This window comes from Astyanax mexicanus, chromosome 5, assembly GCF_023375975.1.
Source record: "Astyanax mexicanus isolate ESR-SI-001 chromosome 5, AstMex3_surface, whole genome shotgun sequence".
In the NCBI taxonomy this organism is placed as follows: domain Eukaryota; kingdom Metazoa; phylum Chordata; class Actinopteri; order Characiformes; family Acestrorhamphidae; genus Astyanax; species Astyanax mexicanus.
In genome coordinates, this window is record NC_064412.1 from 27,583,069 (window position 1) to 27,599,875 (window position 16,807).

At 37.4% G+C, this 16,807-nt stretch overlaps 2 protein-coding genes across 3 annotated transcripts in view; both read right to left on the reverse strand.

The window, feature by feature from the left end:
- The window catches only part of rhot1b (ras homolog family member T1), a 33,915-nt gene extending 21,618 nt beyond the window's left edge, over positions 1-12,297 (reverse strand). The window contains exons 1-11 of one of the 2 annotated variants that reach the window (XM_007257105.4): positions 11,943-12,297; positions 6,456-6,514; positions 6,275-6,356; positions 6,119-6,162; positions 4,890-4,943; positions 4,171-4,223; positions 3,913-4,021; positions 1,900-2,001; positions 1,592-1,690; positions 1,291-1,399; positions 450-570 (exon numbers count right to left, since the gene is read on the reverse strand). In XM_007257105.4, the coding sequence (XP_007257167.3) occupies positions 450-570; positions 1,291-1,399; positions 1,592-1,690; positions 1,900-2,001; positions 3,913-4,021; positions 4,171-4,223; positions 4,890-4,943; positions 6,119-6,162; positions 6,275-6,356; positions 6,456-6,514; positions 11,943-11,979 (869 nt within the window). In that variant the 5' untranslated portion in view covers positions 11,980-12,297. The remainder of the gene's footprint in view (positions 1-449; positions 571-1,290; positions 1,400-1,591; positions 1,691-1,899; positions 2,002-3,912; positions 4,022-4,170; positions 4,224-4,889; positions 4,944-6,118; positions 6,163-6,274; positions 6,357-6,455; positions 6,515-11,942) is intronic. The other variant, XM_049479542.1, reaches the window with a different exon arrangement.
- Positions 12,298-13,882: 1,585 nt separating this feature from the next.
- On the reverse strand, positions 13,883-16,804 carry LOC103038296 (tripartite motif-containing protein 65). Its single transcript, XM_007257103.4, has 4 exons — positions 16,364-16,804; positions 15,390-15,548; positions 14,758-14,887; positions 13,883-14,655 (listed from the first exon to the last, which is right to left on the reverse strand). The coding sequence occupies exons 1-4, from the start codon at positions 16,682-16,684 to the stop codon at positions 14,138-14,140; spliced, it is 1,128 nt and encodes a 375-aa protein (XP_007257165.3). The 5' UTR covers positions 16,685-16,804; the 3' UTR covers positions 13,883-14,137.
- Between the last annotated feature and the right edge of the window lie 3 nt (positions 16,805-16,807).

Here is a 16,807-nt window from a genome sequence, read left to right on the forward strand (position 1 = left end):
ATGGAAGGGTCCCTACGGAGGAGATGAAGATAGAGGCAGCAGGGGGTGGGGCTTATTATTCTGTCCATGCTACTTCTACTAAGTGTACAAATTTATAACATTTAGTCAATTCAGTCAAATTTTATTTGTTTGACTGTGGGGGTCTGTGACACCTTATAAAATGCTGGAGAAATGTGGAGTAACTGAAAATGCCCAATTAATTATATTCTGTACTAATGTGACAACTAATAAAAACACCATTTTGCTGCTCATAGAATAATCTTATGTTGCTTGGACACCACATCTTACTGTTATAGCTTAACATGTACAGTTTGAGACTGGCCTGGTACAGAACATTCCATTATGTGAAAAAAATCTTAAATTTAATTCACCTTAAGAACCAAAAAACTGATTTTTATTTTAATATAAGAGGAATTAATGGAAGACAATGATCTGGTGTTGAGACTCACGGTGGGAAGAGGTAATCCTGATGCAGCTCTAGGTCGTCATCATAACCAAAGCGACGGAGGACCGCCCACGTGGTTTCATGCCGACCCCTTTGGATGAAGAGTGTGTGCAAAAAAAGGAATCCTAGAGAAAATGAAACATATGTAATAGACCTCAATTAACTGATCAATACTGTTATTTTTGGTGACCTTGATGTTTTATGTTTTTTTATTTTGAATTAGGCCAATTATCCAACCCACTCATTACTGTAAAAAAGAAACTCATTATAGTAACTCACTAGTATCACTAGTGATGCCCCAACACCAGGAGAGTGAAGACTAGCACAGGCCTCCTCCGATACATGTGAAGTCAGTCACCACCTAATGCAGCATTGCCGAGTAGCATCACAGCGCGCTCGGAGGAAAACGCAGCGACTCGATTCCGATACATCGCCTTGTGCTGAGCGGCATCACCCTTTGGAGTGATGTGAGGAGAGAGAGCGCCATCTACCCACCCAGAGAGAGAGCAAGGCCAATTGTGCTCTTTCAGGGCTCCAGCAGCTGATGGCAAGCTACATGACCAGGATTCGAACAGACATCTCCGGATGATAGACCACTCAGAGTCCCCCGGTGATCTCGATGTTGTCATTATGTTTTTTTACGTGTTTATTTGCATGTTATCAAGCAGAGACTTTTAACCAGGCACGTTGGTCTGTTCTCCCGTCTACTCTGACGGAGGAGAGAGCAAGGAAGCAGTGTATGAATCTGTGTTGATGTGATACTTGGGTTGTTGATACACACATTTTAGGTCAGATTTGCTAAGTTCGCATTAGTGTTTAGTTTCATACGTTTTTGTGTCTCTTACCCTTTAGTGTTAGTCCATCCTCACACACTCCATCTGTTGTGTTTTTCCTCACAACATTCTTGACGTCCTCCAGAGCTTGCGGAGGCAGTGGAGTGTTAAAACACGTTCTCTGGAGGTGATCAGCAACAAATCCATCATTACAGTATAATACAATACAATGCAATAACTAGTTAACATAGTCAGTAATGGAACAGTGGAAAGTAATGGACAGTAATACAGTCCTAAAAAATAGGAGTATTACGATTGTAGTTCTGAACAGATTCTTTATTTGTTATCTTTGTTTCTTATATTTTTTTATTACCTGGAAGAAGTTGAGTTCATCGTCATTGAGAATTCCATCGTTATCCAAATCAGACACTTTAAAGATGCGAGTGAGCGCTCTCACACATGCAGCCTTCATCTACAAAACAAGCACACTTGTCATTTATATATATGAATTATTATATTATAAACTTGGTGTAAATGGATAGCATGGATTAAACATGTGCAACTAACATTAAAATCCCAGAACTACAATGGATTCAACAATGGATTCAAATACAAATTAAGTCTAAATAACATAACATTAAAAGTCTATAATATAACCAACACTATGACTTTGGTCAGTACCTCTTTCTCATCAGGGCAGTAGAGTGGGCCAGTGGGATGCAGGACGGCTTTCTGAGCATAATAAAACATCTCAGAGATGTTCTTTAGGTTCTTTGCTGAGCACTGAGAACAATAATGACAAAACAAATCTATTATTAATGTTAATGATGTGATGATCTGAAGGATCACACTTTACCCCATTATTTACACTGCAGAAATCTGAAACTTTACCATGTGTGTAGCCAATAAACTACCCACATAAACTACCCAAACTACACAAAAAGCATATGCATCTTATGAGCCCTTTAATTTTCAGATTAACCAGCCGGTTTGGATTAAATGTATTTTTTTTTCTCTAATGGATTATAGACTAAGATCACAGACTTATCTGTGATCAGACAAACGTAAATCTTAAATCTGGTCTCAAACTGTTGCTGCTAAACAACCCAGTAATGCTAAAGGATTGAGAGATTTCTAGCACCACTTTGTTTCATCACTAAGAGTCCATCATCAATATGTTGTATTGATGTACTCAAATAAAACGTGTAAGTTATAAGCCTATGTATGTACTTTATGTCTTTTGTGTTGTGGAAAGCTTTGGTTTTCATTATAATCGCAATTTATATTTTTATAGAACTCAATTAAATAATAACAGTAAGCTCAGATTTAATGCACCAAGGAGAACAGAACTATCATAAAAAAACATGAAAATATTAAAAATCCTGTGTCACTAATTAAAATGGTATTTAGTATGATTTAGATTCCTCATAAATCTTACCTTTAGTGTAAAGTGTAAATATTTTTAGGATATATTATTTAGGCTTTTCTGCATTTACACTCTTCACTGAACAATTTTTTTTTTTGCCATTTTTGGTCAAATATATTCAGCTACCGACAATTCAGTGCACTCCTAATATAAACAGTGCAGTGAGACTAATTACTGGTTACTGGTAAACTAACATGAATAGATTTTACTATAGATTTTATTTTATTTTATAAAGGTCAAAAACAAACATGTCTGTAAATTTGATTTTTTTTGCCTCTTACTATGAGAGTTTTTTGTGTGACCCACATCCTGCTGAAGTAGATAAAATTATTTCAACAGTGTGTAAGTTGCTAATCTCTGCCTCGTATCGCTGTTACTTAACTGAATAGAGACGGTTTCAGCAAAGCGTCTGAATTAGTAAAATCAGATTTACTCCTTAGCCAGCCTGAGACAAGGCCAAACAGCCGGGATAACACTGGGAAGTCAACAGTGGGTCATCTGCACCAAACTCTGCTTACCAAAGTCTGTTTAATACTGAAGCTTTTAATAATGAGTATTTAAATGTAAAACAATAATGAGAATCAATGTTTAATTCATAAAATCTAGGAATTATATTTATATAACTGCTGGCAACTGGTGCCTTTTTTGTGAATAATTCGTTAAAATAATTTGTTAATAATTAAAAAAATTATTTCATGCATTAACGATGATTGCATAATGGCATGCATATAAGACATACATATATATTTTTTTTATATTTGTTTTTTTGCTTTTTCATCACTGCTGCTCTGCACACACACTGACGCACAAACTGAAATCACACCCTGACCACAGCTGTAATTCTTGCAATACTCTTTACAGGAACTTGACGGCAGGCTTTCATTCACAAGCTAAAGGTGTGAGGTCAAACGGGCAGAAACTAAAACACATAACTGTCTGTTCAAATTTGCTAATAGTTTTTAAATAATTTTATAAATTATTGGATTATGTTGCATTAAATATTTTTTATACATTTTAGAAAGCTTAAAGATTAATGAAATATAAACAGCCTAAAAACCACAGAAAGGGTTTGTTTTTCATTTTATTTCATTCAGAGCCAGTTTCACCAAATTTAGACGAATTTTTCATTATTATCTGCCATTAAATCATCTAATTTTGAGCTACATGATGCCGCACTCACAGTAAAGGGTAAAGGGTGTGCCACTGATCTGAATCTGGTCTAAATCACTGTGAAAGATGTATAAACACACACACACAAACAATCATACCTCCACACATGTCTCGATCTCTGTGTATTTATTCATTATGGGCAGGATGGTCTCCATGCTGCTGTGCTCCACCAGGTCTGACTTATTCCCCACCAAGATCAGAGGCACCCTAGACAGACAGACAGAGAGACAGAGAGACACACGAAAGAGATGCATTTTTTTATATTCTCTTAATATAATCACTATCAGAATAAACATGAACTTATTTAAATTAGAAAATACACATGTAATATGAGCAGGGCTGTAAAGTTCACTGACCTGCTGTCTTTATCCGTTCTCTCATTAATGAGAGGAATCCAGTGGCTGATCACCTGAAGGAAGAAACTCTCTGGATTTACTGTAATCAAACATTTTACTTAAGCAGCATGATTAATTTACATACACAAACCGTTAAAGAATATCCACTGAAACAGAGACATTATTATTAATGAGGAGACCAGCTACTAGTTAAAATATGAATGAGAAGTTCCATAACTCTTAACACGTCTCAAATCATGTGTCTACAGATAAAGTCTTACCAATTAAAAAAAAAAAAAAAGAGCCAATCAGCTTGCTGCTTAGGCTGTGAGGGGAGGAGGGTTAGAATCAGCTGCCCCTCTGGATCTGGAGATGAATCTGCACCACACATTGTGCTATCTAAAAGTGATTCCAGTTACCGGTATTCAAGCTTTCAGCACTGTGGAGACGTTTGTGTTTGTACATACTGACTAAAGTAAATCACAAAGTGTTCTAAACCACATCCATTCAGCAAACTAATGAAGATCTGGAAATTAAAGAGTGTTGAGAGACAGGTTACAACACCAACTATGTTTTGAACATTTGTAAAGAAGTACTCATCTAATGCCAAAACTGTCTTGGCTAGAGATCTAGGCTCAGAGATCAATCATAATATTTTGATTTCCACAAAAATGCTCTTTAATGCATTGATCCCCAGCAAATTTGAAACTCAACTCCCTGCAGCATTTATGCCAACTCACCTTTTCAATCGACTTCTTGTTATTGACGGAGTACACTATGCAAATCACATTGGCCTGAAATGAAAAATAAACTCATATTAGCTACAAATATCAGGACCAGAAGCATTAAGAAGACAATATATTTATATTCTTCATATAGGAGTGGGCAAGATCACATGGTTTAATTATACTGAGAAAAAAATAGTTCAAATTATGCAACACATGCTTTTAATAGCATATTGTTTATACTGTCAGTGTCTAAAGAACAATGACCATCTGCATTATTCATTATAGATAGATGGGTCCTATTAAATTAAATGCAGTGCATTTGAGTACATTTTGATTTGAATCCACTGTACCAGTTATAGGGTAGTATTTAGAGTGTTGTAATAAATATCATATGTTGGGAAAATGTCTTTTAATATTATGACATTAAACTTGCGCCATATGGTCCAGCCCAACTTCTTCTCTGCTGTCATTTGGTCAGTAGTTTGCAAAGGTGTAACAAGTATTTACATTCATTACTCAGGTAGAAGTATAGATACTAGAGTTTAAAATACTTCTGTAGAAGATAAAGGGCCCTATTTTAGCAATCTATAGCACACAGGTCGAATCGTGCATCATGCAGCTTGATTTTGGGCGCGTGATAATTAAGGCATGTCTTAATTAATCATGGGTGTGTTTTGGGTGTAACGTAAAATAAATCTGTCAATGAGTCACTTGCCAGTATGGTATGTTTATAGTGTTTATGGAACTTTGCCAGTAGCTCATTTAAGGTAAAAGCAATGTTATTTTATTCTTTATTCTATTGTTGTATCTAAGTTAAAAGTCAGGTTTATGATGTGGCGTGTGACGTGATGTGCAGGTGTGATGGATCGCATATAAACCAGTAAGGTTTTATATGCGATCCATATATCATATCCATGTTTCTACTTTGCATCAAACTGCAATAAAATTTACTGGATGAAGATATTTATCTAGATTTGAGTTTTTTTTTAGCAATAACAAGCTGGAATGAAAACAAGCTGAAATGAAATACGAGTAACAAAGCGATTTTTAAGGAGTAGAATTGTGTGAAAATGTAATGAGTAGAAGCAAAAAAAAATCTCAAAAATAAATATTCCAGTAAAGTATAGATTACCAATGTAAGGTATTGAAGTATTTGTACTTTGTTACTTGACACCTCTGTCATGGTCGGTCATAATTTTCTAATTATGAACCCAAAACACATTTAAAAGCACATCACTTACCTTTGAGATTTCCTGATACAGCTGTTCATCTGTCTGCTCTGCCTCTGTTGTGTGAAAGTAAAACAGTGTAAAGCTCTTACTGATAAGTACTCAGATAAAGGTGACTAATGAAGTCCTTATAGCTTCATACTGTGGCAGTAAGTGTTCCCACTCTACCTGAGTAATCCACTATGTGTGTCGGGACTCTCTCTGGAGTGACGTCAGCTGGGATGGTGATTTCTTCAGCTTTGTAGGGAACCTGCACACAACATATGCACACACACTCACTACAAAAATACTGTAGGAAATCAAACAAAAAAATAAAGAAGGAAAACACAAAAACAAGTAGCTTTCCTACCACATCAGGGAATTCCTCGCTGACCAGAGACATGATCAGGGACGTCTTCCCTACCTTGGCTGTTTAAACACACACAGACAAACACAATGATGTTTTGTTCCAACAGATTATTAACAATTCTAAAATTACACTAATTACACTTTTATAACATTTATTCAGGAATGTCCATCTAATGCTCCTTTAAACCAACGTTTTGTCCCCAAATATACAATACCATTTCATTAGCCCTCAAGCAATTGTTAGTGACACACTTAAAAATCACTAAAACAGACCTTCAACACTTCTCTTCACTACAGTTATATCTACTCTGCTCGCATGAAACAAGTCACGTACATATTGTATCAGCAATGTTTGTCTTACCTGAGGGGACAATAGAACCGTATGCATTTTTTTTACATACCGCCATAACACTAGAGGCGCTGCGGAGCGCCAGGTAGAACAGCACAGCCGAAGAAGAATACAGTTCGTTGGCTAACGCTAGCCAGTTAGCATAACAACACTGTAGTGAGAGGAATGGATTTGTGCAATCGATCCACAGCTCGGACAAACTTTCCTTTCATGCCCCAGAAGAGCGCAAAATCACAAGATCATTACAAGAGATAAAACTCCCTAAACTCTGGATACAAGGAAGTAACTAAAGCCTTTTTAAATATATTTTACTGTTGCTTAAAGGATAACTTTATTGCACACTGAACTTAATGGAGAAAGAAGGGAATTGTGGCTGATGTCTCTAATGACTTTAAAAACATATTGTAAACTGATATTAAACTAGTGTCTTACTTGTGAAATATAGCTTTTGGGAAATATCTTGTTTGGATCAGAGACTGTAAAAAAAGATGGACGCCGTGTCGCCGTTCCCATTCATTCAATGAAAATGAAGCCAAAATCTTCCTCCATGTTGGCGATCCTGACACCCGATTCTGCGCAGTAGAGACCAGAGGAGGGAGAAAGACTGTGGAGAGACCGCCTACTCATTTAAATAACCCCGCCCCGGTCACAGGCTGCAGAGCGGGGCGGAGCGGAGCGGAGCTGACGGTCTGTTATTGGTCCCGCCCATAACCAGCCCTTTTACAATAATCACACCTTTTTTTAAAAACTGAATTCTGTGGGGATATAAAATTTTAACAATATAAGCAGAGGTTACACTAGCTGCTGCATTTAAATAATGGAGATAGAATTACAGTATATTAGAAAAAAACGTGATTGAAAGTTGTTCTGTTTTGCCATTGAAACCTATGGGGATGGGTGGGGTTATACAGCTGCAGCCGAACAGCAGGGGGCGCCCGACCTGTGGTGGCTTCACTTTTGAGAGACGATGCTCTGTCCAGCTATACACAGTCTATGGTTTGGATACTTAAACATTGAGTATTTAGGTATGTTTATAGTGTTTATGGAACTATTTAGTTTTGTAAAGGAAGCCGTGTTATAGTTGTTGTTGTATCTTTTTTAAGGTCTATTGTTTACATTTATCTGTTTTTCTGTTAATGAAATCTGATTTATTAATATATTGTGTAATTTTGTAGGACAAACTAAACCCAAAGATACTAATCAAAGCCTTAATTTGAAGCCAAATTAAAGGCAAATTATGCCCCGTATCTACCGGTCTGAATGATGTTTGGACTAACTGTTAAAATTTCTGGATCTCGGAACGCTGTGGGAGGGCAGAGGTGTGCTAATCATCAAAGATGCGTACTTTTTATCATGTTTTACTACACCGGAGTTCTTCTGTAATGTTTTATATTATATATACACTCCTAACAGCACAGTAGGTCACAACCCTACATAAAAGCCCAGACATGCAAAAAAATAAGTAAATAAATAAACAAACAAATAAATAAAAAAATAAACAAAAATACGGTGATATACCTTGCAAACATCAGAATCTTAAAAAAAAACAAACATGATATACATTTTTGGTTATACCGCCTAGCACCAATTCATCCCATAAAAATGCTAGGCATAACTTTTACTTGATGACTGGATTTGTTTGATACTATATGATTGGTTTAATTCTGTATTTTAAATTTCAATATCAGGGTTAATCACTGACTCTAAAAGCTGTCAATTAGGATGTTTGGCATTAGATGTGAGTTTCTTCAGTTTACAGCAGTAGATGTTAGGTAATGTTACTATTAAAAAAATAGACTGGAATGTCATCAAACTCATCTCTGAAAACATCTAGTGCACAGCCTTGGGAACTGCTAGTCTATGACATACTACTTTATATACTGTGTTTTCTATACACGTTCAAATGGAGTTGGCCCCTCCTTTTAGCTTGAACGGCAGGTTTGGAGTTATTGAGTAAGTAGATCATAGGAGACTTTTCAACACTACGCTTCTCAGCATTCAGACACCCAGCTCTGTCACATTACTTAGTTGGACATTTTGTGTCAGAGTTGCTGTGATTTCTGAATGCTTCCGCTTCAATAATAACACTCACAGCTGATTGTGGTATATCTGGGAGGGAAGAAATTTCACGAGATTTCTTTATAAACTTGCAACAGTGCCATCCAATTACAGAACCACACAGGAGTTTAGTGAGCTCTTTAGAATCACTCATTCCTTTACTGTTTGTAAAGTGTACTACATGGATAGATTATTGATTTTATGCACCTGTGGCAAAGAAAATGAATAAAACAGCTGAGTTATTGATTAACACGTGGCCAATACAACATTATACTGCATTGCAAAACATTGTTATCATAAAAGAAAATTTGCTTATCTGAGTGCATCGCAGGCATCATTAATGCTGAATGAACACTGACCAAATGCTCACTGTGTAAACACTTTTTTTAATAATCTTGGCTTCAGACAAAAATGCAGTAAATTAGCAGAAATATGTCCCAAAACTTTAGAACCTACAGTGTATATCATTGTACTAAGAATGGGAAAGTTAGTCTGCAGATCAATATAGTAATATTATGTACTGCAAAAATATCTTGTATCACAATGCGATACTATATATTTTTTGCATATCAACCACCACTATGTGTATCTCAATATATTTGTATATACTCTGTATATAGCTATTTTATTAAACACAAGGAGACGAAACTCAGATATTTGTGTCTGGACGGGACTAAAATTACCAGTGGACCACAGAGTTCAGCAAAAACTGTTGGTAATTCAGCCTGTAATTTTCTCAGAAGACGTCGCAATGAATTGCAGCATGGTACAGTCCAGTTGTAAAATTTCCTCACTATTAAAATATTCCAGTCAACTTTCAGTGCTATTATAACCAAGTGGAAGATTACAAATTACAGAAGCTTGCTCGGTCAACGTAAAATGACTGAGCAGGGTCATTGGATGCTGAGGTGCCTAATGTGTAGAGGTCGCCAACTTTCTGCAGAATCAATTGTTACAGGCCTCCAAACTCTATGTGGCTTTTAGTTTAGGTTTCCGTGGCCGAGCAGCTGTACCCAAGCCCCATAATGTACACAATTATCTATTGATTTGATTGAATATTTATACAGTCAACAGTACAGTCTGTTTGAGATGTTATCTAAAAAGAAACACGTTCCCCAGAGAGTCTTCTTACCCACTTTTACCAGCCGGCAGCGTTCTCCCGCTTCAGCTTACAGTTACACACCACAGCACTCACACATACACACCCTGCAGCATAAACTAATTATGCTGTGCTGTTGATTTGCAATGCAAAGATTTCTGTTTTTAGGGGCAACCTGCTGCACAGAGCATGTACTCCTCAGCGATTAAAGCTGTGCTGAACTATTCTCCTCCTGAAGTAGATGCTGGCTGCTGCATGTTAAAATTAAAATGGTGTAAATTGTGGTTAACTACTCAATCATCTGAAATGTGGAAATAATTTTCTTGCAGTGCATCTTATGAAAAAGAACAGCAGTGTGTCAAAAGCAGGAACTTGCTTAATTACTTTCTTAAAATGTTTCTTATTGATGTAGGGCTGAGAGGTAAATCAAATGAATTTGATTAATAGAATTACTGTTTTAATGCGATTTTCAAAATGGGATAATGGAGACTGTACATCTTTACATACAGAAGCTGAGCTCAGTAGATAGAAACTTGTTTCTGTCAGAAACCTGTACAGAGCTTTTTTATATGGCACTGATTTTCAAATTTAAAACTTTTCTTTAACTGAAATACAAGAAAAGCTGCATATAAGGCTGAGAGTGGCTGCAAGGAACTGATAAAGGAAAGGAACAAAAAAAAACACTATTTTATTAAGTTTTCCACAAGATATAAAGGATATAGTAAGAATATAATCTTTACATATTTTTACACATATACACATTTCCATTTATGACCCACTTGTATGCCTCATTGCACTGGGCATACATATACCATGTAATAAATGATAGACACTATGCCATACAGGGTAAAGCAGTCCTTAAGATTTTATTTTCTTTTAAGTTGAAAGCAGTAGTGTTTCTAAATGGAAAGAGGTAAAACTATTATAACAAATGGCATCTGTGTGCTTCTGCTACCATTCCTGCAAGCCAAAAACAGCTCTGGAAAAAAATAAGAGAGCACTTAATGTTTTTCCTTGATTTTCCCAAATTGAAAACCTCTGAAATATAATCAAGAGGAAGATAGATGATCACAAGCCATCAAACCAAGCTGAACTGCCAAAAGCAAATAGCAAAATCAGAGAAACTGATTCATAAACTGAACTTTTTTGATATGATATCTACTGTGGAAATCAAAACAGCAAACTCAGTCTTTAGTATTTGCTCTGTGCAATTTCCCATTCTCATCAAACACTTACAGAGAAGTGACAAGTGGCCAGGAACAGCAGCTAAAATCCAAATTCCTTAAATCCAAATTCAGTTAATTAAATTAAACTTGTCTAATCCAGATCATGAATGTAATTAATCCAATAGATTAAATGTTTTTGTTTGTGAGTTTGAAGTGGAACATGTAGCTAGCTGAGCTAGCTATGAATTTGGATGAGGGTTAAGGTTGGGTTAAGGCTTTTTATCTAGCTAGGTTAACTAGCAAGTTACATAACAAAGGCCCTGATGCAGAAATCAATGGCACAATGAACATATGTGTGACTGAATTATACATCTAGAGAGAACTATTAGAGGCATATGGGTTGTTTAGAGGGTCTTTTAAAGTCTTTTTAAATATGTAAGGTGCAAAAAACACCACACCTAAATATACACACGTGGTTCCTATAGACAACAAGAAGGTTCAAGCTGGAGAAAGAAGCGAAACGTTGGAATAAAGGTGACCTAGCTGTATTATTGTGACATTACTACCGTTGCTACATTTATGAGTATAAATGTTTATTATCCTAGCTTACATAGAGCAGCTCCTGGCTGTAGCTGTAGGTTAACTGCTGCAGAATTTATCTACGTGAGCTAAGGTGAAACGTAACGAAATGACAACCCAACTTCAGCCTCGTAGGATTATATCAGTTTTATTTATAAAGTACTATTAATATTATTCAGTTACCAGAAGGCAATACAAGCACAGCAAAATCCTTAATTTATTTAAAATACTACTTACGTTCCCCCACCAGCAGAATCCTAACGTCCTTGCGCATCTTTCCCGATCCTAATATCGTAAATCAGGGAATACAGACCGAGTAGCATTTAAGCTAAACGCGCAGGTGTTGATATAAAAACACAGAAACAGCTCTAAACTCCAGCGCCATGGAAACCGATACCCCTCCAAAACTCCACTATAACAGACGAGAATATGTTAACAGTGTAACTGCTTCACTGGAGCCCCTCTAACCGGGTCCTGCTGCTGGACTTCACTGCTCAAACCTCCACACTCCTCCACAGACTCTCTGACACAGAGGAGAAGACCCACTTCACAAGCTTCACTGCATGCGTCTCACCACCAGGGGGCGCTCCCGAGGGAGTCCAAAATAAATGGGTTATAGATGTTTTAATAATTTTCATACTGAAAAAAATATACTAATTATCTCAACACAAAAAAACAGCAAGTGGTTTAATACCTAATACATTACTTTTTAAAACTTTTAACAGGCCAGGATTTTTGTCAATTGTCTGTTTGACATTACATACATCACTGAACCTTAAGGATTTCTAATCAAGCATTACATAATAAGCTGTCATGTTCGATAGGAACATTACTGAAAAGCATAATTGAATGTAATAGAAAATATAAAAAAGTAATAAAGTAAATCTGCTAATGTCAAAATATAATGAATAAAATCATAAAATTGGCTCTTTTCTGAACCTCATTTCTATATCAATATTTTCCTACAATACAAATCAAACGGTTTATGTCCTACAAACCTTTAGTTTCGTTATGATTGTCTAGTTTTTACGTCTTAACATAAAAACTAGGGTTGATTCCTGTTACTGATCTGGAATTATTAAGTGGAGTAGAGAGTGAACAGAGAGTGAACAGCTTCTCCAAGCGTCCTGTAGGAGATTTCCAAGCCCTCAAATTTTCAGAATGTAAATAAGTTATTTCACTGCAGAAAAAAATGGTTTTGTTTCACCTACACCTGTAGCCCGTATATTTTAAGAGGTAAAATTTAAGTTATTGGCCTTATGCCATGTTTTTTATGAATAAAAGAATCCTAGTTAAGAGCTTCGTTTCTATTTTTTATTTGAGTTTTTAGCCGATTAGCTCCGTTCACCCTATAACCCTGGTCTCTCTCGCGGCCTCCCTCTAGCGGTCTCCAGTGAGTCTCTGATATAACGGGGGAGATAGGAGTGAGCAGGCTCTCCATAACCCTGCTCTGACTCCTCCTCCTACTGACCTGATATGTGTCTACGGGTCCCTCTCAGGGACAATTGTAATAAACGAAACGCGAAGTGACGAAGTGTTAAATACAATGATGTGTAGCTGGTGCGAATTCAACGGGCATTCAGGGACAAACTAGCATTTAATATTTGGTGTAATATTTTATGGTGAAGTACTGTGTTATTTAGTGTTATTGAGATTAGCAGAATTAATTGTTAATACATTTTGTTCATTAGTGGTATCTACTGTACACTACATTGCCCAGCATGCAACACAGAAAAAAGTAAGGAAATAAAACCTGGTCAGTCGGATTGAACACCACTGCCAACATGTCCAAGGCTGTTGACAAAGGGTTTAAAATACTTCTATAGAAGTTGAAGTATCAACTCAAGCTTTTTGCTCAAGTAAAATGTAAAAGTATTTCTTTCTTTATACTTAAAGTATAAAAGTAAAAGTAATGTATGGGCAAAAATGCCATAAAGGACAAAAGCTTAGGCCATACCTCAGAAGCCTATAGTTCACTACACCAAGCACATTTTTCTAAAAGCCACAATGACTATAATATTATATAATTAAATGTTAATTATTTTAAAAATGGGATGCACTAGGCTACCTGTTTCAGCTGCATATATGCTCATTGAAAATGAATGCACTTTAGTACAAATACAGTACATTAAAGAAACTTCATACTACATTAAAAACAGTGACATTTTAAGCTTTTGTGCAGATTTATCAAAAACAAATTATACATTATACCATACAAGAAAGATACATTAACAAATACATATTTAGAGGAGAGAAAGAAAGCAAAATAAACATAGCAAATAAAGAACATGAAACACCAAAGGCAACAAAAAAGTGGTTTGTAAAGATTGCAAAGCTGTGGATACAGGTTATTTCTGGTAGGAGATGCTTTGATCAGACAAATCACAGCAACCAGCATTTACAGCACAATTAAAAACAAATAATTTATAATTTTATCTTGCAGGAAAAGCCAGAACATTCCTCTGCTGTGTTCCATGCAACCAGAACACGGGCCTGACTGGGCCACGGAAATCTGCCTGCACGCTATACAGCTCCACCAGTCCATCCATCAGGCTCCAAAAAGACAGACAGCTGCTGTCCATATCCAACAGAACTCTGACACTGTCTGGGCAGTCCTGTTTGAGTGGGGTCTCTTTTTTGTTGTGCCAGGCACTCAATCGCCCACTGCTCCGCTCAATGCACCAGGAAGAGGGGCCCCGACCCAGCTGTTCGTTTCTGGCCAGGCCAGGATATGCCACCCCGGCCGCCCATCCAGAGCACCGAGACACGTCAACGTCCCAGTAATGCCTCCCTCTTGAAAGCTCCTGATCCGCCATCCACTGGCAGGCATCAAAGCGACCATTTTGGGTCACCGATGAGAAAGCTGACCTTACCACTAACCTCCGGTTCTCTGGCATGAATGCTAAACGCCTGTGACCCATTGCAGGCAAAAAGGACAGCAAAACAAACTCTGTACGGAAAGATGAGAAGTAATTAGTATCAGTTATCAGTTTTACATCTAAGTATAGTGTGTGTATCTGATGATGATCAGGTGGGGGTGAAGACACTTTACCTGCAGATTGGCTGCAGTTCAGATCCGCTGTTGCAAAGTCAGCAAGACCACTGGCTTCATTTAGACCATCCAGCAGGACCTCACTGACTTCCTGTGCATCACTGTCTGGATCAGGTAACATACTCTCAAGCTAAAAAAAAAACAGGTAGAGGTCAAGGATTACTACCATCGTATATATAATATAAGCAGTTTTGGTGCCAAAATGTGAACCTGAAAGCAATCCTAATGGCAAGATTACTATAGTAGGTAATAACAACTGCAAAAATACAGAAACTGATGTTTTGAGGGAGTGAGACACACTCCGTTTTGGTAGCCCACCACTGTTGGGCCCTTGGGCAAGACCCTTAACCCTTACTGCTCTGCCCCGGAGCTGCAGCAATGGCTTCCAACCACTCCAGTCATATTTTTTTACAAAATCACTGTGTGTGTGTCTTCTGAGTGCACTCACTAGTGTGTATGTTTGTGTTCACTGCACAGAGTTAAAGGCGGAAACAAAAATTTCATCATTGCCCAGTACAAGTATGTTGTATATTGCTGTCTTCTCTTGCCACTAGAACCACAAGATCACCAATGTTTTTCACTTTACTTGGCAGTGTTGTAATATTATGGACAATTGGTTTATATTGACATACCGCTTCTATGCGTGAAAAGCCGTTTATACTGTTCTCCAGTTCAGAAAATTCCAGGCTGGATGAACTGCTGTCAGCACACTGGCTTCCTCCTTCATTGTCAAACGATGAACTGAACCCTTTAGCTGTGCTGATGTTTTTTCCGACAGACAAGGAACCATCCTACATATAGACATGACAAATAGAAGAGATATTGTAAACCAACTCTACTTTAATCGTAATGTAAACAGTATATAATTAAATGCACCTTTTAACTTCTAATCTCCCACCTGGTGGTCAGAGGTCAGTTCAACATGGGGCGTTTCTAGCCTTTTGATCTCTAGTTTCAAGAACTCCAGTCTTTCTAAATAAAACATCCTGAGTTAAATTAATGCATACTGATACTGACTGTTTAGTTAATCAGAAACCCTTCTCTGTAACACATCTGTTGATGGCAAAGAAAGAATGATTGTATAGACGGTGTAACAGAAGAAGGATAGAAGCAAAAAAGGTTAGATGAATGGTTTGTTGCAAGGATGAAGAAAAGAAAAAAGAAATGATGGATATATGAACGATTAATGGATGGCCTGATTAAGGAAGTGTAGAAAAGGAGGTTGATGTATGGAAGGCTGGATGGATGAATTGATTGTGAATCGTTTGTACAAAATATTGGGTAAAGGAAATTAACGCTGGATGGATCAATGGATATATAGTGGCAAGAATGATGAATGTGTTAATAAATTGGTGATGGAGTGAATGTGTGTGTGAAGAAAAAAATAATGTACAGTATAAATGAATGGATGCACAGAAGCAAGTATGAAGAGAAGCTGGAAAGCTATGGTATGGACAGATGGATAGAAGCAAGTAAGAATGGAAAGTTGGACATATGGATGGAAGAAAAGCTATGGTGATGGATGTATGATGAATAGATGAAAGATCAGATAGATGTCTGGTTGTGTAAAAAAAGATGGAAGATCTCAGTCCTGGCAGAACCTCACCTCTGTTAGCTTCTCTGTGTGGTAACTGTTGCACTGGTCTGTCCGTATGACCACCTGGTTCCACATCTCACGACCCCCGGCCTCCTGCAGGTCCAGGATGTTGGAGAGAGCGACGTTCTTCTTCAGGTTGGGGGTGTGTGGGAGCTTAGACCTGCACTGGGGGCAGGTCCTCGTCCCGCGGGACAGGTACCTCTGAATACAGTTGAGACAGTAGTTGTGGCCGCAGGACAGAGTGACTGGGTCCGTGAACAGCTCGAAACAAATGGAGCATTTTAGATTGTTGGCGACGAGCTTCACTATGTCTTCGTAAACTGTAGACATGATGGAGCGTCTCTTAAGGAGTTTCTCTGAACCGAAAGCGAAACCGGAGCTTCTATTTCTTTAATATGGGGGAGGAACTGTCCTCAGCCGGAACCAAGTACACACGGGCCGCTGTTCCTGACC

Bases quoted from the DNA above. Each gene is read 5' to 3' on its own strand.
- LOC103038296 (XM_007257103.4), bottom strand. From the start codon at position 16,684: ATGTCTACAGTTTACGAAGACATAGTGAAGCTCGTCGCCAACAATCTA. The intron at 15,549-16,363 runs GTGAGGTTCTGC...GTCTATATGTAG, and splicing joins ACACAGAGAAGCTAACAGAG to GATGGTTCCTTGTCTGTCGG. The intron at 14,888-15,389 runs GTATGTCAATAT...TTTTTTTTTTAG, and splicing joins GCTTTTCACGCATAGAAGCG to CTTGAGAGTATGTTACCTGA.